The sequence below is a fragment of the Castor canadensis genome, chromosome 5 (genome assembly GCF_047511655.1).
Source record: "Castor canadensis chromosome 5, mCasCan1.hap1v2, whole genome shotgun sequence".
In the NCBI taxonomy this organism is placed as follows: domain Eukaryota; kingdom Metazoa; phylum Chordata; class Mammalia; order Rodentia; family Castoridae; genus Castor; species Castor canadensis.
Window position 1 is genome coordinate 17954593 of NC_133390.1, and position 23483 is coordinate 17978075.

At 36.0% G+C, this 23483-nt stretch overlaps 1 protein-coding gene across 1 annotated transcript in view; it reads right to left on the reverse strand.

Annotated features, from left to right (window-relative positions):
* Window positions 1-1095: 1095 nt before the first annotated feature.
* Window positions 1096-23483, reverse strand: part of Jam2 (junctional adhesion molecule 2) — a 65480-nt gene continuing 43092 nt past the window's right edge. Inside the window, exons 3-10 of the mRNA XM_020179436.2 lie at window positions 18491-18598; window positions 15656-15808; window positions 14600-14802; window positions 11620-11719; window positions 8392-8499; window positions 6608-6623; window positions 4679-4721; window positions 1096-3142 (exon numbers count right to left, since the gene is read on the reverse strand). Of these exons, the coding sequence (XP_020035025.1) occupies window positions 3110-3142; window positions 4679-4721; window positions 6608-6623; window positions 8392-8499; window positions 11620-11719; window positions 14600-14802; window positions 15656-15808; window positions 18491-18598 (764 nt within the window). The 3' untranslated portion in view covers window positions 1096-3109. The remainder of the gene's footprint in view (window positions 3143-4678; window positions 4722-6607; window positions 6624-8391; window positions 8500-11619; window positions 11720-14599; window positions 14803-15655; window positions 15809-18490; window positions 18599-23483) is intronic.

Consider the following 23483-nt stretch of genomic DNA (forward strand, 5'->3'; position numbering starts at 1 on the left):
AACCTTCCCAGATGGGATCTGTTGGGTTTGAGCTTGAGGCTTCATGCTAGGTCAAGGAATTTTGACCAAAATAAAGGGGAAGGAAAAAGAGAAGGGAGTGAACATTGTTTAAGACGGTAATCAGGCAAACTGACATAGTGTGAGGAGAAAGAAACCAAAAGGAGCCTTTAGAACTGGAGAGATTAAAATGTGACAAAAAGAGAGGTCTTGAGAGAGAACGGTCCCAGAAAAAAACATGACAGAGTAACAAAAGACTATAAAGTGTTCAATTGTTTCTCCTTTGCAGGGGGGGGCGGGGGGCGGGAGAAGATGGCATACACCTATCATCCCAGCACTTGGGAAGTAGAGGCAAAAGGATTGTAAGTTCCAGGCTAGGCTGGGTTACCTAGCAACACCGTGTCTCCAAAAAATGTTTTTTAAATTTTTATTTTCAGAACTTTTTTAGTTTGGTCAGCATTTGAGAAGTTGGCAAGCATCCAAACAGAGAGATGATGACTTTCTAATTTTAAGCAGCTAAAGAGTAGGCTTGTAGCTGCAGATGTTAAGAGGGTGTAGTTTCCTGGGTTTTCAGAACAATAGGTGAGTGACTATTCCCCTGCACGTTAAATGGGGACTAAAAAGTTTAAGAGGTCTGCAGTTTTTATTAATGTAGACTTTAATCAAACAAAGCCAGCTGTAGGATGAGGGAAGTTCTTTGCAAAGGTGTACTGAGAAACGATCTTTTTTTTTTAGTTTGGGGATTTAGTTAGGTTAAATCCCCAAACTAAAAAGAAATTGAGCCGAGTTACAACAGCAACAAAATTAAAATAAAAATTGTTATTCAAAACTGGTCATAGTGGCATATGCCTGTAATCCCAGCATTTGGGAGGCTGAGGGGGGAAGAGTCAAGAGTTCATAGCCAGCCTGAACTACACAGTGAGACCCTATCTCAAAAAAAAAAAAAAAAAAAAAGTTAAGGATTCCAGAACCCTAATCTTAAACACACAATTTCACTCCAGGAAGATAAAATGCTCTAAGAACTAGCTTGGGATTTAAAACAATTGTTAGCCTCAAAAAAAACAAAAACAAATATGGAGACACAAATCTGGACACCAGTAACCCAGAGAGAGATACATTTTTAATAATCAGAAAATTAGTGCTTGTAACATGTTCTTTGTGCAGAAGAAAGCATTCTTTACACAATGATTTTTACTTAGCGGTATACAATATTTTAAGATAATGTATAATATATATTTGGCACAAATACAGTGTTAGATGTTTGCACTGTATGAAACAAATCCTCTAGTCTTCAATGTCTTAAAAAGAAGCTTTTCATCTATTAGTGAAGTTAAGGCACTATGTAATTTTCCTCTTATGGTATGGCACTTGGCAATGCAAGGAGAAAGCATTCCTTAAAACAAGTTTTCCAGTCAAGGCATAGGCAACATGTAGCCCGATTTCTTACAAGTCTATGGGTAGGTGCTTTTTCATCATTCACCACTAAGGGTTTGGAAGCTATGCCTGAGGGCCAAATCCTATCTGTGCCTGAGTTTTTCTAAATAAAGTTTTATTGGCACACAGACACACTCATTAACTTATTTTCTATGACTGCTTTTGTGGGACAATGGCTATGACTTTTGTGACAAAGCCATATTACAGAAGCCAGACCTCCAGGAAGGAATCTAGTGAGAAGCATAGAATGCCACGGACAAGTCAAAAATCAGACAACAGCCTTCTTCCCAGTCACTTGGGGTCCAAGCACAAATTTGTCCTCAATGAGTGCTTATTCCATTTGTTCAGTGAATCCCGGGGATTTGCCTTGCCTAACTGGGTAGAAGGATCAGATTTCTTTAAGTTCTTAAAAGTAGTGCCTAATCTTTTCATCCATATTTGCCCAGAAGAATGAGACCTGCCCTAGCCACATTTTATCTTTAATATCGATTGAATAATAAAAATCAGTTCTAAAAGACAATGTTTTTTAACACAGCCTAATTGCTTTTACTGATAAGTGATTCATTAAAAATTTCATTTAACACTAGCTGGACGCCTTTGTGGTTAATTCCGAGAACAGATGATTGGACCCATTTTTCATTTCAGACAGTTTCTCGTGTGCCTTCTCTTATCAAGCAGGGAACAGATGCAGGGAGTCACAGTGAGCTCCTTCATTCATATTTTGTTTTTCAGACAACCACTTCTCCCCTCCATATCCGTACTTTGTCATAAGCAGGATTGGCAAACCCCTGGCTAAAACAGTAAGGAAATCACCCATCTGAGAATTTCATTGCACAGTTCTTAAGAGACAAAGGAGCAATCACCACTCGTGTCCAGAAAGTATCTGCCATGTTGTGTAAGCTCCAGCAGCAAGTTCTGATGTCAAGGGGACTGAGCCTCTTCAAACGAGTCTTAGGAATGGAAATAGCAGCAAGCAATTGTGGGGATGAAAGAAGCCACTCAGGTTTGTGTTTGGCCCTCACGATTATGTTATCAGTGTCACACACCAGGTGAGACCTACAGCGCATACCTGTGAGCTCTGGTCACTAGCTTTTTATTCTCATGTTGCTTTTGATTTTCAGAAATGAAGGTAAACACAACCATCCCTGCTGCCTCCCTTCTATGGATATGTATATGTTATGATAAATGAGCAGTGGAATAAGGATTGTATTTGGGGAGAAAAGAGGATTCTGGTAGAAATGAGACTAGAGGTTCCTTTTGTATCTGTTAAAGAGTATTTTCTGAATTCCCCCAAATTGACTCTTGCTGAGAGGGCATGTGCAGTTCCTATGTGCATGCTCTGTGAGATAATGTCACAATCAGGATAACTTATTACTGTAACTTTCTCTAGAAGTTAGGAAATTTGTTAGCATGTCACAAAAGCTGGAATATAACAAAGTGTTTTGATTCTCTTTAGTTCAAACACAGGAAGTCAGATTGTATTTTAGGTGATGACAGAACTTTTTGCTTAAATTAACAATTTCAGTTGAGTTAGAGGTCATATAAATTAAAATGAAGTACCAATTTCATTTCCTAATGCACCTCCTCTTTGCAAATGTAAGACAAAGCAGAGTTTTATAATACTTTAATAACTTGTAAAAGAACTGTGGTTTTGGTGTATCTCAAAAGTGGAGTTGTTTTAAATGATAAAGGATTTTGTATGCTTGAAATCCTAGGAAAAGAAAGAAAAAAGATTAAATACAATGCGAATTTATACTTAAAAAACAAAAATCTTGTTAATATCAAACTATATCCATTATATGAATTTCAGAGGTACAAATCAGCATATAGCTAACTAATTCTAATCTTATGAAGAATAAAACAAATCCTAGAAGATAAGATCCTTGAAAATTTGATGAGCGATAAAGAAGTAGGGCTAGAAGTTCAAGCCTGAGAAATCTTGTTTGTTAGGAGTATGCCGCTGGAGTCTCGAGCTTAGGGCTGTGCCACAATCACACAGCACACAGAGCAGCCTGTTCCCCAACAAAGAATAATCTGACTCAAAGTTGTCAGGCTGGAAAACCCTGATGTAGGCAAAGTAGAATTGAATAGCTCTGAGCTATTCAGAGGGAAAGATAAAATGAAAAATTGAGGCACAGAGTGACTTTGTTTGGTGGGGTAAAATTATTTTATTTTATACTCAAGGAGTTCTTTCCATGAATTGTAGGAATAAATGTGAAATTACACATTGTTTATCTCCTAATTAAGGAATGGTACACTCTCAGTATAGTAAACTACAAAATACAGTGACTTCTATAATGAACAGATTCTAGAGTTAAGTTTGAAAACTCAAATTAAAAAAAAACTTTTTGTAGTAATAAATGGGTGTTAATACTTCTGTCCATTAGAATCACTTAAGTGTTTAAAATATTAATGTCCACATCCCACCCCAAGCTCTACTGAAAGGAAATTTGAGTCTTTGGCCTAGACTGCTAAGGAGTTCTGGGAACCCATGCTCTCAGGAAAGATAAACCGGGGGACAGTCCTTCTCCTCACTGTATCACTAGGAAAAAAAAATCCAGAAGGTTGAATATCTACCCAAAGAACTATAAAATGTAAGCAGTGATGGTATTGAGTACTTCACTGTAGTATTTAAAAATAAAAAAGTACATAAAGGTTCTAATGTCTATGTTCTCTGTATCATCTAACTAATTATTGCCTTTCAAGGATTTCTGAACCATACCTTTGAGAAATAGCAGAGGATATTTCATATCCCTGACTTTTTCAAGTTCATTGAATAACCAAAAGCCATTCCTAGAACCAAAAACCTGCAGGAAACAGTCTGCTTGGTCAAGCTGCCAGGAATCAAGGTTCTTGGGTTCCAGCTCCACCCTTGTTATCCTGTGAGAACATGTATATGTTTCCTCATCTATCAAACAGCTGAAAATGCCAGATCTAGTAATATTAAGAAGGCAAATAACAGAATACCCCATGAGAAAAAATGAAATGATAAAGATAGTTTCCTATAATTGCTCTACAAATGTCAAGCACTTTTATCATGCCATCCCAGGTAGGGGAAAGAAATCAACGTTTATTTAGATCCTTCTAAATGCCAGCTGACTATTAAAATGTGTATTAAAAGTAAAGGCACAACATGAATAAATTAATAAAGGGAAAAAAAGAGTAAAGGCACAACATCCAATTGCTTTTTTTCTCTGCCCATTCCCTAAACACATCTGTTCTATAAATATGCTTTTAAAATACTCACATTTTCACTCATTGTAGTAGCTTTAGATGCAGCTCCACTCTTCCTGTTTGTGGAATACAAAAGACAGTATTTACTACATTATTACCTCCAATTCCAAGGCATACCCTCATTCAGCAGGAAGATAAATATTTATCCTAGGCAGGCAGAAAAAAAAGCCAGTAATCCTAGCTGAATTTCTTATATTTATAAACAGCATTCACAGAGAAAGCTATGCAACAAAGTATCTGTCCATGTGAAATTCTGTGCACCTAAATGTAGCCTAAGCCTAATATACTACAAATTTTTGTGGAAGACACAAAACAGAGATTTACTAATTTATACTGACATTAAATATTTTAAAATTTTGATTATTATTATTATTATCTCAAAATTCATTTTGGTCCATGGGAAGTTCCATTTTGTCACTAGGGTTCCAGAAGAAGTTTGACAAAATTTAAAGGCTGTAGATTGAATGAATGGGAGGAAAAATGTCAAGAAGTAAAGACATTCCTTCCAGATGACTACTACCTGCTTTTACAGAGACATTAATGGAAGAAGCATGAACCTCCTTCACTGCTTATGTAAGATGATGTCTCTCCTTTGCTCAAAACCCTCAGTTTTCCATCTTTTTTTTTTTTTTTTGCAGTACTGGGGCTTGAATTCGGCCTACACCTTAGGCCACTCCACCAGCCCTTTTTGTGTGAGGTATTTTTGAGATAGGGTCTTGAGAACTATTTGCCTGGGCTGGCTTCAAACCTCGATCCTCCTGATCTCTGCCTCCTGAGTAGCTAAGATTACAGGTGTGAACCACCAGTGTCCGGCTCAGTTTTCCATCTTAATAAAAATGGAAGTTCAAACAATTACCCTGGATGCAGGGGTGCAGTGGGGTGGTGGCTACACATTGAGGCTGCCCAGGTCTTCTGAACTTACCCCCTTTGTAACTGTTAGTCCTGATAACTTGGACTTTATCCTGTATATTTGTACAAGGATATTATAAAAACCAGAGACCAAGATTGAGGCAGGAAATGTGAACTGGCACCAATTTGGTACCAGCCACCATTTTCTCTTGCCTGTATTATGGCAGTCATTTCCTGGTCTGCCTGGTTCTCCTTTCCACCTTACAGTTTACTCTTAACAAAGCAGTCAATGTGAAGAATTTAAAAAAAAAAATTCTACTCCTCTACTTAAAGCTCTCCAACATCTTCAAACGCTTCCAAACTGACTAGTGAGGTTTCTGGATAATCTGGCTTCTGCTCCTTTTTGTGTACACACGTCTTCTTTCCCACACTACTCCTTTTTTGTGTACACACGTCCTCTTTCCCACCCTGTACTCTGGTGACACTGATCCTCTTGAGGTCCCTCATACTCTAGGCATCCTGGCCTGAGCTCTTTCCATTTGTTCTCTCCCCTCTGCAGAACACTTTCTTCACAGCCTTGCTTCTTTACTTTTAGGATATTTTCAATTGTCACTGTTCCGTGAAGTCTTTCCTATCCCTCTGTTTAAAATGACAGCTTTCACTCCTGCTCTTTATAGTCTCTGCTCTCTTACTTGCTTTATTTTTCTCTAGTATTTAGTACACTGAAATACTGTATACTAAACAGATTTGTTTACTTTCTGTCTTTATCTACTAGAATATGAGCTCCATAAAGCAGAATATGGAGGGCTTGGGGACGTATTTTGCATTGCTGTATTGCCAATCTATAGATCAGTGAAAATACAGTAAATATATATTTTAAAATAGTGCCATGAAAATGCCTATAAAGTAAAATGCTTCTTATCTAGATAATTCACCTATGAATTAAATTTAAAATTAAATTTATGGCATTGAGGCCTGAAGTAGGATATATATATATACAAATAAACTGATAATCTACTTTTGACTTTAAGCAGATTAACAGACTATTAATTGGTATGAGGAAAAGGTATGGGTTTTAAGAAAGTATACTTACTGGAAGGAGGTTTCTTCTACAAAAGAATAAGTATATATCATTAATGCAAGAATTACTGTGGTATGATATTCATTTAAAAATGAGTTTTGACTTTTTAATTTTTTTTTACTTAATTTCTTTTTAATCTTGATCCTTACTGACATTTGTATCCTCTAAATCAAGGGTTGGCAAACTTTTCTGTAAAGAGCCTCACAGCAAATATTTTAGTCTTTTGTGGGCTCAGGCAAAATCAAGGATACTTATAGGTACTTATAAAACTAGAGATAAAAGAAACTTTCAAAATTTTTACCAATAAAATTCAAAGTACAACAATATTCAAAGTCTTATAATACAGGCCTTTTAATTGAAGACCAAAATTCTTTGGGAAGGGATCTATATTTGTTTCAATTGGGGTTCAAAGTTAGTGTTCCCTATCATCAAATAGTTGCAAATTTTCACCTATTTTCTATGGCTTTTGGGCCATAGAAAACCAGGTAGGGAACTGAATTTGGTCTACAGGTCATAGTTTGCCAATCCTTGTCCTAAATACAAGTTCAAAATATGGTTCTCTTGGATAGGTTGTTTGCCAGATAAAAATGAAATTAATACTGTTAGCTAATGAACTCATAAAATTCAGGTCAACTCTTTAATTCAGCATTTTAAGAAAAACATGCTTACTAATGGCTCACTGAAAACAGGCAGGAGCTCATTGCAAGTAGATAAAAATGACATGGATTTTGAATCAATGATCTTATCTGTCTATGCTTTCACTGGTGACCAGCAGGGGGACACAGCTAGATTCTAGTCATAAAGTTGCATTGCACTGAACTAAATTGAAGCACTTTATATAAGAAAATACCACTAATTCACAGAGCTTAACTGTAGGGAATCTCCTTGAATCCATGGTCATGGAAACATTTTCTTACACATCTACTTATAGATATTATCAGAAATTTCTTTTAAGTCTAAGTTTTATTTTGGTAAAATTACTTTTAAAATCTAAATTCTAAAGTCAATACCCATTATCAAACAAAGAATCAAAAATTTGTTCATGCCCATTGATTTCTTATTCCATTTAAAAATTGAATTTTTATATAATATTACCAATGGATTTAATGAAGCTCTGCAACTTCTGAGCTCTCAGAAATTTAAAGACTAGAAATGAAGAAAAAAATGTAAAGTCTAGGAAAGACTAAAGAATAAAACATTTTAATATCTCACACATCTACGCCAACCTACTGCACCATCATATGTGATTTGAAGTCACAAGAGGTCTAAACTTGAAGATCCAAAAACTTTGTTCAAAAGTAGGTTTCTAGTTTCAGGAGGGGGTTGTTTTTTCTTTGTTTTTTTATAAATTATGTTAAATTTGATATTAAACATTCTACTGTTCTATACTAATAAGACATTTCACTGTCTTATTTCAATTAAATTGCTTAAAAACTAGAAGTATCTATATATGTATAAATATACACGTATATATTGAGAGTCATATTTCCTAACTTATAAGGATTTTGTACACAGGTAAACATACTGCAAATATCTGTCAACACTGAGTATCTCTGCATTATGGCACTCCAAGGATGACTCTCACATATCCTATGCTTTCTCTTTTTTCTCTATGGTTGCCAAGTTGCTACCTAACCCACTTGTATCTTGTTATCATGGACACTTTCTGGAGCACAAAAATCTATGAAAAAATATTCTCCAGAGTTTGTTAGAACTTCTTAGGAGAAACAGCATCCCATAAGAAAACTCTATATCCATACAAAATCATGTATCAAAGAAGGGTGAAATTCACTTACTTGAAAAGTAGCCTTTTCTCTGAGCATAGCACACACCGAGGCCACAGACAGCAATCACTAAGGCCACAACTACTACAGCGGCTATGATGCCACTTACATTGAGATCATCTGGAATATGGAATAAGCCATGTGTAAATTCACATCAAATAGATGGACAGATGCTATCATTAAGTCAAAAGGGCTCAAAAAAGCCCCCCTTTGGAGATAGGCTAAGCCTAGTTTCATGATTTTGAAGCCTGTTCAACTAACTCAATTTCAAGACATGGCTCAAAATTGATTGAAAATATTAACAGAACTAAGCCTTGCAATAATCTTAAGTTTGAAAAGTTCTATGAGCTAGAAATAAAATGTATGGTATTCTCTTGTATTTGGAGATGTAATAATTTACAGGTTGGAAACAATCTTTGAAGTTCAATAAAATATTCTACTGTTACCTCTCCACACCAAATATTGTTTAAAATGCTTATACAAATCACAGAGAGAGCATGTGCCACTTTATTCTGTAAAACTGTCAGGCATACCACTCTTCTTGAATTTATAGGGGTTGTATGTGGGTGTACACATACATGGCCACATATATATTTATCACTAAACTATTATTAATGAATTAAACAGCCTTTTCTTGTTGCTATTAAGTCATCTCTCCTCAAACCTAATATGACTATATTTTTTGAACACAAGCTTGGAATGACTGCCATGTTATCAATTTACAAAGTTTTTTCTGGATTGATTCTATTGCCTAATAACTAGATTATTAACCTTCTAAACTTAATGTTTTTTTTTGTTGTTGTTGTTTACCTTTTTTTTTTTTTTTTTTTGAGGCAACATCTTACTATTACAACCCCACTGGTCTGAAACTTGCTTTGTACCAAACTGGGCCTCCTCTTTTCTTTGTAGTGTACTTAGTAATGTGCTTAATCAAAGGGCTAGTGTTTCAAAAAAAGTGTCCTGAAGTTTGCAGTGAATTTGATATCTATGAAGGATTTACCCTAAAGGTAAAATCTGACAAAAAAAAAACCAAACCAAACAAAAAAAAAAACCTGTCTTGTCCAACAAGTGCTAAGTCATAGAATAGATTTTATGTGATTTTCTTCAATGAATCAGAAGAAAGAAAATAGTAAGTTAGAAGCAAGTTGCTTGCACTTTTCTTTTTGCCATTTCTGTGAGATTTTGAGCAAGCCATACATTAAGCCTCAGGGAAGAGAAAATGTAACAATAAGTATGAAAATATTTTGTATTCTTTCTTTGAAAAAACATAAAAGGAAGATGTCATTATTCTAACTGAAAGAAAAGGAACCAAACTGCTAAAAAGCTAAGTGGGAGTGGGGTCTGCTTGAGTGGTACATAAGGAAGTCTGAGAATAATCAGCAAATCCACATTTTACTTTCTTTCTAAACTTCAAAAGCAGTTTCTTTAGGAAGGGCTGGAGATGTAGCTCAGTTGTAGAGCACCTGCCCAGTATGTGTGAGGCCCTGGGTTTGATTCCTAACAATGCAACAACAGAGAGAACTTCTTTAGCTTGTTTAACAGTCTCTGTTTTTCATTGTAAGTTATCAGTGATAATTCACAAAGAAAACAAATAGATGAGTTCATGAATTTGTACAAGAGTAACGAGTGCAAATCTATGTATATTTGCGGGCAGTGGCTCCTGAGAATTGGGTGCACATTAGGCAAGTGCTCTACCACTGAGCTATAGCTTACAACCCAACAATGTATTAAAATGAGGCTAAAGTAGGCACTTAAATTAGCAGAACCATTTAAAAACAAAGGAAAAATAAATAGAAATAGTGCCACTGGCACAAGTTTACATTAAAAACCATGAAGATAGTATGTAAATGAATGAAGTTAAGAAAATACGTATTAATTTTTAAACATGTTCAGATAATTTTGATGAAAATTTCAAAGCAACACTGAGAGAGATACTTTCTGATAATTTAAACAATTGCTATGTTTGACTCTAAATATCAGAACATTAGGTGGATAATGTCAATGCTATGCTGAATTAAAAAACAAGAGTCAGTGCTGGATATGGTGGTACATGTCTGTAATTCCATCACTTGGGAAGCAGGCAGGAGGATCATGAATTTGAGGTCTGCCTGGACTACTTACAAGACCCTGTCTTAAAAAACCAAAACCAAAAAATCCCAGAAATTCAAACTTGTTCACAGAAATTAGAATATAGTATTCATTATCTTATACGTTATATCCTGAAGTCTAATATGATTGTATTTTCTTTACAAATAATGCTGAGTTTAAGTACACATAGACATTACATATTTGTGTAGTTTGTGCCATCCTCTTAAGTGCAGTGAAAAAATGAATTTCTGACCCCAGAAGCTGAGGACAAGCTTCTGCAACAAGGAGCACCCTCAGTGTTCTGTTTCAGGGTGCAGCCCTCCCAAGGGACCGCTATACCCTGGGGGCCAATTCCCTCACATCCCTTTCTGTTACACAACCATATTCAAAACATGGCTTTTACCACAAAGAAAAATTAAATCCAATTATTAAGAATGACATTTTTAAAGGAATATATTCTGAAGCTCATGTAACCTAGAAAAGATGCTTAAGCACTAATTTTATTGGACTCTAAGGAGTTTATTTTGTGAACTGTAATGTAGGACAGCTATGTTTTACAGAAACCTAGATCTATAACTATTCTACATCTTGGATGTCGAAAAGTTACTAACAACTTGATAAAAAAAATAACTGAAGTACCTATCACATGGGATGCTGGCAATATACCAGCACTGTTCTAGCACTTTCAAATACTGCTTTCTTTAATCTTCATATCAACTCTATGAGGAAGCTATATTATACGTCCCTTTTTGGAGGACTGAGGCAGAGAGATTAAATAAATTGCCTAAGGGGATGTAGCTAGTAAAATGACCGAGTATAAATGAAGTTATAGACTCCTAGACCCTGAGCAATTTACAGACTATGAAGATGATTAGCTTTTATTTGAAAGGTTATTCAGAAGAGAATATTTTTAAAATATGATTTGAAAAATTAAGAAGTTTTATTGAGTACAATGCTAAATATTCTTGGCTTGATTGGAAGATGGATTAAAAACAGCATTATTGCTTCTTTGCAATATCAAGCTAATTTTAAATATTCTCTCCTATCTATCCTTCACATCACTCAACCCTTTCATACCCTTGCTCCTTCTGCCCCCATATACTTGCACACTGTAATTACAAACCCTTCATGCCTCCCAATAGCAACACTTACCTACTTGCATTCGTTTCCCAGGACACCTGCGGTATCCAACAGAATTGCGGGCTTCACAGGAATATTCTCCACTGTCCAGTTTGGAAACAGTGTTAAATTGCTATTTGTGGAAGGGAAAACAAATATATTTTTAAATTATAAATCCATAAGTAGGCTCCTAAAAGAACTACGTCCCTTGAATTTTATCATTAAGTTAGTCTTTCCTTTTTAATGACTCAGGACTTTATATCATTATTGTGAATTTTAAAATCTACAATGACTTCAAGGGGTGAATAGCTAGGCATCCTGTTTAATTTGTCAGAAAAAGATTTGTATATGGATAAGTTTCCCTTTACTTTTCCTCCTTTCCTTCCTTTTTTTCCTCCCTCCCTTCCTTGCTCCCTCCATCTTTCCCTTCTTTCCTTTCTTCCTTTTTTGATAGTCTCACTATGTAGCCCACCCTGGTCTCTGTCCTCCTGCCTCAGCCTTCCAAGTAGCCAGGATTATGGGTATGGCCACTGTTTTGTTTTTTTTTTCTTCCCCTCCTCCTTCATCAAGTGGTGCGTGGTGTGTGTGTGTGTGTGTGTGTGTGTGTGTGTGTGTGTGTGTGTGTGTGTGTTATAAGAAAAGCAATATAGTTAGGAAGGCAATGAACCTTTTGTTTTTAAGTTTACAGTATCTGATAGTATTAAGAGTGTTGGTATATCTAGTTCTTAGGAAGTGTATTTATAAATGAAGGCCTCCTTGGTAGAAGGGTTAATGCATTTTTCTAAGTCATATATGAATTCACTGCAGTGGCAAATGATGAATATTTTTTTTCTTAAAAAAGCCAGAGTTACCACTAGAAAGTAGCTTAGGGCCCAGGAAATTTTAATTGATATTGTTTATAGAATTATAAATTCTATCAATTTCAGAATGTTTGAAAATTCTAAAAAGTTTAAAGTCCAGCCCTTGCTCCTTCTACTCCCAAGCAACTGGGAGGTAAGATTTTAATATAATAAGCTGCATAACTTGTACTGGTAGTTTTATACCCTTGGTGAATTTCTGGAAGAAATTAAGGCAGACAGAAAAGAAGTGAAGAAGGAAATGAAGGAAGGGAGCAACGAAGGAAGGAGGGAGGGAGAGAAAAAAAGGAAGAGAGGAGGGCATACACACCTAGGAACCTCAAAAGATCTTCAGGACCAGTGTGAGAGGGCTGCTCAGATCCTCTTTACATGCCTTCCTAACCACAGCCTCATCCACTCTGTACTTCATCCATGGGGCCATTACCCTCTGAGGAGCACCTTCTCATTGTCTTGGATCCTCCAACAATATATTTTCCTATACTCTTTTTCCTCTTTCACTTTTCTCATTACTTCCCATAACCCACTCTTTATGTATGCTTGTACCTGGTACAATAGAAAGATTTTTCCTGGCTTGTTTCCATTCTGAGGAATCATCTCTCCCTCCCCCAAAGCCAGAATACTTTTAGATTATTCACCATAAATTCAGGGCCAAGGTTATGAATAAATAGTACATTAGACTAAAACTCCAAATGATCTTTCAGTGCCTTCTAACTGATAGTTAAAAGAAAATCCCTGGCATACCCATATACTGGAGTCTTTGTTCTTTTCTCACAGAAGAGCCCATGCTAGTTCAGCCTGGTACCATGTACTACTTTGGCCTCACAAGAGATTTCAAGGGCTAAGGCTCACTGAAGGAAGCGGATCTGTATCATTACAGACGTGCCTTGGGGCTTTTATCACCCACTCTAGAAAAAATAAATTTGAAAAGTAAATATAGCAGAGTGTGACAGCAGGTTTTCTGCCCAGTTTCTCATCTGCTGTACTGTATTATTTATCAAATGAGCCAATGTGTTTTGCTCTGTATAAGAGGATGAAGTTTTCGGGTCAGGCATGGTGGTGCACACCCATAATCCCAGCTACACAGGAGGCATAGGTAGGATGATTGTAGTCTAAGGCTTACCCCAGGCAAAAGCAAATCACCATTGAAAAAGACTGGGGGCATGGCTTAAGTGATAGAGTACCTGCCTAGCAAGTGTGGGGCACAGAGTTCAAACCCCAGTATAGTAAAAAAAAAAAAAAAAAAAAAAACCATCTAGTTTTAAATGTTACTTACTGTGTGTTAGTAGATAGAAGGAGCGAAAGGACACATAATACCCTCCTTTAAAAACTTACTAAAATTCTTATCATTGTCACCTCACCTTTAAGAGCTTTGTGGATAATTGCTATGGTCATGATTCTGTGTTGCTGGAAATTAGACATTTTTAAAGTCACACTTAATATTATTTTGATTGAAAAAACTCATTAAGCTAAATGGCCTTTTTTTGTGTGTGTTTGCTCCCACCTATACTCTGAAAAGTCACAGATGACAAAATAAAAGTACTTTTTATTTTCAAATGTCATTAACTTTAAAGAGCTTACTTATAGTTTCTCATCTGTACCACTGGAAAGGCCTTTCAATCAGAATCCTTTCAAGGAGGAAACAATCAGAAAAAAAGTAATATACACTTAAGTCACAGAGATAACTGTTGATGATCTAGTCATGAAATAGTTTAAGGATGCAGGTGTCCTACCATGGTTTTACGATGGTATTTTTTTTTCACATGATTAACACTGGGGTCAGAACATCCCCAAGTGAGCTTTTGTGCATTTTCCTGAGGTATAAATTAAGACTGCACTTAGTAATTTTCCAGGCCAGGAAGGTAGCTGCAGAAAACTACATAAACCATCACCTTGAATCAAGCTTGACCTGCTTCAGGTCACTCACCAGTTAGACCTTTGTGTGCTCAACTCCCTGGTCCCCTTGAGACCTTCCCACCTCATATGGGTGGTCCTTTCCATCACTTCTCATTGTAGCTACCATCATCTTTCCTGCTATCCCCTCCTCTCCATTTAGCAAGCAATGGTATTAGTATTGTATTCTCCATCATCTTAAGTTCTAATAATCTTTCTATGCAAATGCCAGACAATTGTTAAGCTAACATCTGAAGTGACCTTACCAGAGTTCCAGATTTGATATTCATTGTGTAGGAGCTGTTGGTGCCTGGGGAGCCAGATTTTGGATTCTCTAGCAAACGGATACCATCCTTGAACCATGTGTATTCAGGAGCTGGGTTCCCTTCTTTATCTTGACATCGTAGCTCTGCCACAGTCCCCCTGAGAGCGGAAGTGGGCACTTCACATGATGGAACTGCAGGAGCAACTGAACAATGAAAGCCAAGTGTGTTTCAACAACCAGTAAAGGTGTGTTTATCAGACACTTATGACAGAGACTGGCCACTTATTCAATACAACCATTCCCTTTTTTCTTGGGAACAGTAGACCACATCTGTCAGCCCCTTGCTGCCAGATGGAGTCAGAGGCATGAGTTTCGGCTAATGGAATGTGAATAAAAATGATAACTATTTTTAGACCTAGGGCTAGTGGTGTGGCTCAAGTGGTAGAGTGTCTGCCTACAAGTGTGATGCCCTGAGTTCAAACCCTAGTACTCCAATAGTTAAACAATATCAAATATCCAGGCCTGACCTATAACAACTTCCTGCATGATTCTCCATTTATTCACTCCTCTTGTCCCCTCCAACTCATGGAAAACCTTGTATTAAAGAAGATGTCAGACCTATATTAGGTTGAGTCTCTAATGATGTGATGAAGTAGAATAATATGGCTCCATACTCTCTCCCCTCTGCCTATAGGCTTTACTTAAGTGAGAAAGAAATTTCTATTAAGCCACTCAGCAAGAGTGCAGGGCTTATCTGTCATAGTATCAAGCATTACCTAAGCTAATAAAATCTTGGGAAAGAATCCTATATAAAGAACAGGTCCCTCAATATTAAACACAGAGAGGTTTTTGTGATAATGTGTTAAAAATAGTAAAATTTTAGTAGCCAATGAGGTGATGAGAAGAAATAGCCAAGATCTTCTGGGAAGGTGGTGCTGTGGTTCCTGTAACATTACTGGTTGGGTCTCCCAATTAGTGTTGGTGTGTCCACGGACCAAGTCTGGAAGGAGGAGGATATCGACAGGTGACAGTAGTTACACATACACATGCACATTACCTAATACTTGTAGAGTAACCGTATCCTCTTCCAGGTTTTGACCTTGCTCAGAAGGGGCACTAACTTCACAACGGTATTTCCCAGCATCATTTCTTGTAACATTCTTGATCCGTATATTGAAATCTATCATCTCAGCCCGATCTTTAAAGTCACCTTTAGAAAAAGAAGACAATAATACTAGTGATGATGCAAGTAATTTTCCATGTAACACCTTCCTCAAGTCATTTCATTCAATAGCGAAAGCATTCAGCTATTATGCTTCTAATATACTCAGTTTTAAAACTTAAAAGTTAGATGCCCATGCTGTTATTTTAACTGCTTTTTTAAAAAGAAGGGTATTTTTTAGACTTCAAAAAGGAATATTTAGTTTTATATTCTCATGTTTTATTTTAAAGAACTCAACCCAAATGCCTGCCTCACTCCTTTCTGGTACCCTTGTGAAAATATTCCTGTTTTTTTAAAGCCCCACTGGGGAGCCTGGTTTAATTGGTCAGAACAGTAACTTTTTTTGTGGTTGTCCAACCACAGAGGAAGAGATGGTGGAACTGGAGGTGTATCTTAAAAATGTTTGATTGATTAGTTTTTGATAGTAATGTGTAGGAAATTAAAATAGGGTTTGTATAATATGCAGATGCCAGAATTGACAAATGCAGAAAATTCAAGTGAAGACAGCTATGAAATTAACATTTTGCAGCCTACAGTCTTATCTTGACAGTAAGAATCAGAGGATATTTTAAATTGTCTATGAACATTAAACATTTTTTCATTTAATTCCTTTAAATAAAGTAATACATAATTTAAAAAAAATCATGTTTATTATCTTTGTTATATTGTAGTTCCAACTTTAAAAATATTTATAATGGAAAAATGAAGCGTATATGAAATTCGAGAGTAAAGGAAAAATGGCCCTCAGTGTACCCCTTTGTTAAGCTGTAACAGTACACATGACCTACCTTCTTTCATTTGTATGCTTAACACTGGATAATTCTGAAGCAAATATCATAACATTTCATCCATCACTATCACATTTTTAATTAAAAGTGTATCACATGCTCAACAAGCAGAGTAGAAAGTAGAAAGAAATGTGTAACAAAATAAAAATCACAACAATTTTAATTAACTGTTATAAGTCCTAACTTCCTAAGCTTCTCAGTAGTGATGTCAGTTTCTAGGGGGAGATAAGAAAGTGGGGAGGGTAGTACCACTGAGCAGTGACCCTTCATCCCAAATCCAAACATTTTCATTTCCTTTCTTTCAAGAGTTAATCTACTGGGCCAGCAAGAAAAATTGCACTTTGCATCCTCCAGGACTGTGCTAAGAAATGAAGGTTCCAACAGTTGGTGGAATCAATGGTACCACCTCAGTTACCACCACCATTGCAACCTCAGCTGATTCAACCACAATTACAGACAGATCCTCTTGCTAGTATATAAATAGGGAGTAATTGCAGACAGCCTGAAGTTGGACAAAAAGCAAATCTAGACATGCATGTTTCAGGGTTCAGTAGTATACTTCATGTTTCATACAAATAATTCACATTCAAAATGATGGGACATTTTCTCTTTGAGCTATATGGTAGTCCTTACTCACTTACATTACAAATCTAAGACCATGTGGTAAGCATGACTGGAGAGGTTTAATTTTTATAAACAGAAATAGCTATAAAATACAAAGCTGCTGCTGCATGCAACCTTATTGCAATCAGTACATCATTCCTGTGGCAATTTCTGTCACATTATATTGTGAATAAAATTTTTCTATAGAAATTAAATGATTTAAAAACTCACATATATAAAACATTTAATGCTTTTTCAGCCTGCTTTATGGCTGGTTTTGTTACTTGATGTGCTAATTTGGGCAATTTAATTTACATTCTAGCAGTCTGTATAGATAACTACAAAGCCCAGTTTAAGTATTTTATAATTTTAGGCTACTTATGCCATGCTTGGGATGTTTGAAAGAAAGAAAAAAAAATACGTGTAACAAATTTCACATTTCCACACCTTCATTTTACTTAGTAAACCTGTGGGTGATTTGATGAGGGGTAAATGAAACTTTTTCTTTGTGTACATACCAAGGACATACATGGTTGTGGCTAAAGTGAGTTGATGATGTGGTGCAAGGGATAGTTGTCACCATTTCATTTCTTTATGGTCCATAATGAAATAAACATTTTGTATATGGTTAATTCTGTAAACAGATGCATGTTCAAAAGATCTATAATGGTCTTGTAATCTTAATCTAATATATTTTAGATATTTTAATTTTTTCCCTCCTTGGGAATACATTTAGTATAGTGTAGAAAAATACTTCATGGCATTTTCATATAAGGTAATATAATTTTTCATACATAAACATGAAATTTGTTGTAGAAATTCTTTAAAGCAAAATTTTAATCTAGGACTTAAATTTAATCTGTTCTTTAAATCTATTTTTATGTGGCCCTTAAGAACATATCCAAAAATTCCATTGCTAATATAGTAATAAAAATACTTTGGGTACTGACAGACTCGTTGGAGTGTGTGTATAAAATCACAAATTTGTATTCATATTCTTTCCTGTGATGTGTTGTATTAAAATCCAAAATAGCTTTTGAAAAAAAAAAAGAAAGAAATGAAGGGTCCAAGGACTCAATGGAATTTACCTACTTTTGTTCTCTGTCCTCTGTTTTTGTGGCTGTTGTGTTGGAGGTCTCAGATACTGTTGGCTTCATCTCACACTTACAGAAACACATTTTCAGTAATGAGTCATGTCCTGTTTTTATTTGTAAATTAAAAGAGATCGTGGTACTTGGTGTTCTCTTGCTCTCACTTCATCAAGTCCAAAGCTTCTTACCTTGGAGAGCCTGTTGATAGTAGACAAAGGAGACACTGCGTCCCAGTTTCTTCCATTCCAACCTGGATGAAATGGTCTTCTTTGGGGTTTTACAGGCTAAAATAACCTCTGGGAACAACATCAAAAATATTTGTTTTCTAAATGTCCCTGAGAATTTATATTTTCCTTCATTAACACATTTGTAAACATCCTTAAGTTATTCTTTTACATTCCCATTCATTCTTCCATGCATTCATTCATAAATTACATCAAGAAGTACCATGTCACCTTAACCCAAAGATGAACTAGAGCCATTACAGCTCTTCTGCATAATAATTATGTGACATTATCCTGTTTTCCCTAGCTATTTAGCCTGAGTTTCCATCAGTAAAATGGGATAATACTGATAGAGTCGTTTGTGAATTTTCAAATGCAGTAATGTATGCAAGGCACACAGACCTAAACATCATAAATACTTAACAAAAGGAGCTACAATTATTTTTCTTATTATTCACAGTCTCAATCTTCGAGGAGTCTATAGCTTGGTAAAAGAGGCAAATAACAATGTTATTTTGGTCCAACATTGATGAATATCAAGATGGAGGTATAGGAGGATGCTTCATATTTCCTGCCTAAGAAAGGCACTTAGTTCAGCCCCAGGATATGTTGGGAAAACTCTGACATTATCACTCAGATCTTTTCTTTATCAACTCACTGTACAATTATGTTAGCATAAACTCATACTGCAAAATGACTGCTCCAATCCAGATAACCTAATAAAAGATTAATCTTGGCTTCAAGTTTTCCTCATTGTAGCTAAGTTCTCTTTATTGCAGCATATTTGTTGTAGCCACATCATTAAAGAATTCCTGGATGGCTGGCAGAGTGGCTCAAGTGGTAGAGTGCCTGCCTAGCAAGCGTGAGGCCCTCAGTTCAAACCCCAGTACTGTCAAAAAGAATTCCTGGAACCTCCAAAGGAACCATCTCTTTGAACTGTTCAAACAAGATGACTGAAGAGAGGGAAACCCAGTGCTGGTCTGCAAACTGCTTCAAGTTTCCAAATAGAAACCTCCAGTTATAAGTAGTTTTAAAGGATGTTTCAAACAAGCTCTCTAGAATGTCAACTTCATATTTCTGAGACTTTTTTTCCCCACAAAGCAAGTGGTCCAACCTAAAAAAGCAGAGTATCTTTGCTGAGAAGAGAAATTATGCTAAAATTCTTTCCATATACCTCTGATTTTTATGTTAAGCACATTTAATTGTATTTAAAAAATATTATCCTAGTTTATTTAAAACATACACATGGACATAGACAAAAAGCCTATAAGTCTATGTATAAAAATTATAACCCAGTGGTGATTTCTGTGTGATAAAATTGTGATTCCTTTCTTTTTTATTATACTCATATTGCTAGAAATATAGAATAAAAGGTAATAGAAATTGGGGCAGAGAAAAGAAAGGCAAGGAACAAAAGAACCAAAAGTTGTTTTTCAAGAATGCTTAAAGCATTTAAAGCAGGTTTTACATCACAGAGAGATATCATTTTACAGAGGTGTTTACAGCTATACTACACTACAAAGACAAATGTGTGCTAAGGGACCTGTCTGAGGAAACGGTACTGTTGTGTTGATTAAGGAGAATGGGTGGTGACCTTCCGGAGTCTTGAGTTTAAGATAGGTTTCCTTCCTGTATTTTGAGTTTTCCAACAATTAAGCACACACCCACACTCATTTTTTACCCATTCTCCATGTCTTACTCTTACGTCTTAGAAATAATTTTATATTCCATCACATTGTTTTACATATTTACCCGGAAACACACACACACACTCACACACCTCTCTTGGTGAATTCTTTTTGAGTTATGTCCTCCCTGTTCTGTGGAAAAACCTGTGAGGAAATTATATTAGAAAAGTAACCAATAATGTTCCTAATTGCAGTGACTTCACTCCAGCCTCTCTCTCGTTGATCATGTAAAATGTAGAGAAGTAGTCCATCCAGTTTATCCAAAGTACTGTGAGTATTCACCATGTGTGCTGCATTATTCTTGATCTGTATCTGTGAACAGAATAAGGTCAGACCCCTTGCCCTTCAGGATCTTACAACCTAGCAGGGGACATCAGGCAAACAAGCAGCATCACAAAGTAAATTCTATAATAATGTTAGAAGGTGATGAGTGCTGCAGAGATAAAGGGTAGAGCAGAGTCTGGGAGGTTGGGAGTTCTGGCTTAGAGGATGCCATTTTAAAAAGCAGAGTATTTAGAGTTCACCTCTTTTAGAAGATGGCATTTGATCAAAGATTTAGACAAAGAGGGACTTTGCCACATGGTTCTTTGAGAAAGTGTCCTGAATAAGGGAACAGCCACTGTCTAGACTCTAGTGTAGCAATACCTGGATCTTGAACTACTGTCTCCAGATCATGAAAGAATAAATTTCTGCTATTATAAGCCACCTGGTTCACAGTATTGTGTTATGGCAGTCCTACAAAATGAATATAGATGATAAAAATACGGGAATCATGGGTCAGCATCTGAGGATAATGAATCAAGTGAACCTAGAAGCTAACTCTCATGGACTCTCCTTTCCCTCTTCAGCTAATATTCAACACCACGGCCAGCATAATTTTCTCTATCTAGCTTCAGGGTTATAATAATATATCAGGTGACATAATACAGAAGCTTTTGAATTAGACCGCTACCAAATACTATATATATGATAATGGGAAAATAGTTAGCTTTTTTTAAAACACCATATCTACAGCAGTAAAATGATAAAAGGATAGTACTCATCTCACAAAGTTATTCTAAAGATTAAATGTGATAATGAGTTTATATACTTGGTGCACAGTGTACCTTGCATATAGTATGTGAACCATAAGTGGTCCTTATTATTTTCATTCATGAGGAACTTCTCTTTAGTTATAGTAGCTATCTTGCCTTGACATGATAGAAATCTATACTTTATTCTATCATAAGTTTACTTTTAAGTTACTCAAATAAGAACTAAAATGTTATGTCTGTTTTGGATAGCAAAGAAAAACATAAATTACACAAGGCATATTAAAACACAAATGTGCCAACTTTTTTCTATTAAGGTGACAATTTCATTGCCAAAACATCTCTTTCAATTAGATGGAGAAAAGATAACGGTTTGAGAAAATGCTTACTATTACACTCTGATTAATAGCTCTCAGGGTTGGATACTCTTGCAAGAGGCTGTTCATGTAATTTACAGTGCTGGCAGAGTGGCCCTGATTTCAGTCTCATTCTGCTTCTGGCTCCACCATAGGAACTGATAGAGAACAGCAGCCTCAAAAAGCAGAAATCAATTCACAATTTTTTGACATTAGAGAAACAAGAGATAAAACACTGAATGAAATGGGTGGGTGGAACACATATACACAAATCACAAACTATCGCAGACTTAAAATTGAGTTACTAAATAAAATATCCTAAAACTAAAATGTGAAAGAACATAGAAATTTATTTTTGCTTTATGGAATGCCAAGTTGAAATAACTGTGACACATAAAAACTAGAATTAAAATGTAATTCTTAATTTAAAAACCAGAGGTAAAGTAAGAAAATAAAAAACACTTATTTTAGAGCAAGACTGACTTTTTATTTTTTGAGAAGGGTAGTGAGGATTAAACCCAGGGCTTCACACACGCTCAGCCTGTGCCCTGCCACTAAGATACACCCCTTTCCTCAGCTCATCCTTTAATTGCAATAAGTTACGAAAGGATTTTCTATATTCGAAATGAAATAAGCATTAAAAAGTAATGTAAATGGACACAGGGCTTCATTTTGGAGTGATGGAAATGTCCAGAACTAGGCAGAGGGGTGATTGTAGAACACTGTGGAGACACTGAAATTCTGAATACCACTGAATTGTTTACTTTAACATGAAGGATTTTAAGGTAAGTGAATTTTGCCTCAATAGTTTTAAAAAAAATAATGTAAGATTAAAGAATACAATTTTGATGTCCTAATTCAGATATTGTGATCCAGGGCCTAAGGGGCAGGGATGTACCTCTGCTGTATCCAGCTGAGCCCAGGCATAGGAACCTCCAGGAAAGTAAGGAGGAGAAATACCTTCACTTCCTTTGTCCCTTGGGGACATCCTGCTCCATGTTTCTCTCCCCTGTACTCTTTTTTTTGGCTTATCCAGTCTCCTTTTTTGGCATATGGCCCAGCCCTGTTTATCTTCTCATACGTTCTCCATCATTCAAATTACTTAGAATCATTAATTTCCTCTTCCCGCCTCCCTTCATTTAAAATTAGCTCACAAGAAAATGTGTCTTATTAGTTTAATCATGTAATAGATTAGAACATAAAGGACCTAACTAACCTAAACAATAATTTAAGTAACTTTGTTACCCCTCCCTACTCTCGCACTGCTGAGGTGAGCGAGCTCAATTTCTATACCACTTTAACCTAATCTACCTTTGAGGACAAGATACCAGAGGGCCAGAATTTCCTCATCAGGTGGGTTAGCCAAAAAACTGATAAGACCCAAGATGGTTGCCAGAGGAACCTCCAGATCACTTCTAACTTCATTATAATCCATCTGCATGCTAAATGACACAACCCTGGTGCCCTGACAGTTAGCAACTGTCATGACAGTGACCAGAAAGACCCATAAAAGGAACAAAAAGAGGTAGTGCCCAAATTCCCAGAAATTCTCCATTCATTCTCAGAAAAGACACAAACATTCCTCCTTTTTATTAACCTATCTATTCCCCCTCTTTCTTTATATCTATAACCTCCTGACCCCAATAGGTAGAGAAGTTGATTTGTGAGTTTTATCTCCCACTCTATTCGTGGCCAAGAATAAAAGTGTACTTTGCTGATCTGTCCCTTCTCCATCTTGTTGATGGTACTACAATTCTGAGGGGAAAAGGACCCAGTCTGGAGTCAAAAATGGGTAACAATTTGATAAGTGATTCATTATTTTTGAATGATAGACTGATTGTTATTATAACATTTTTACTTAACAAACACATATAAAAGTGAT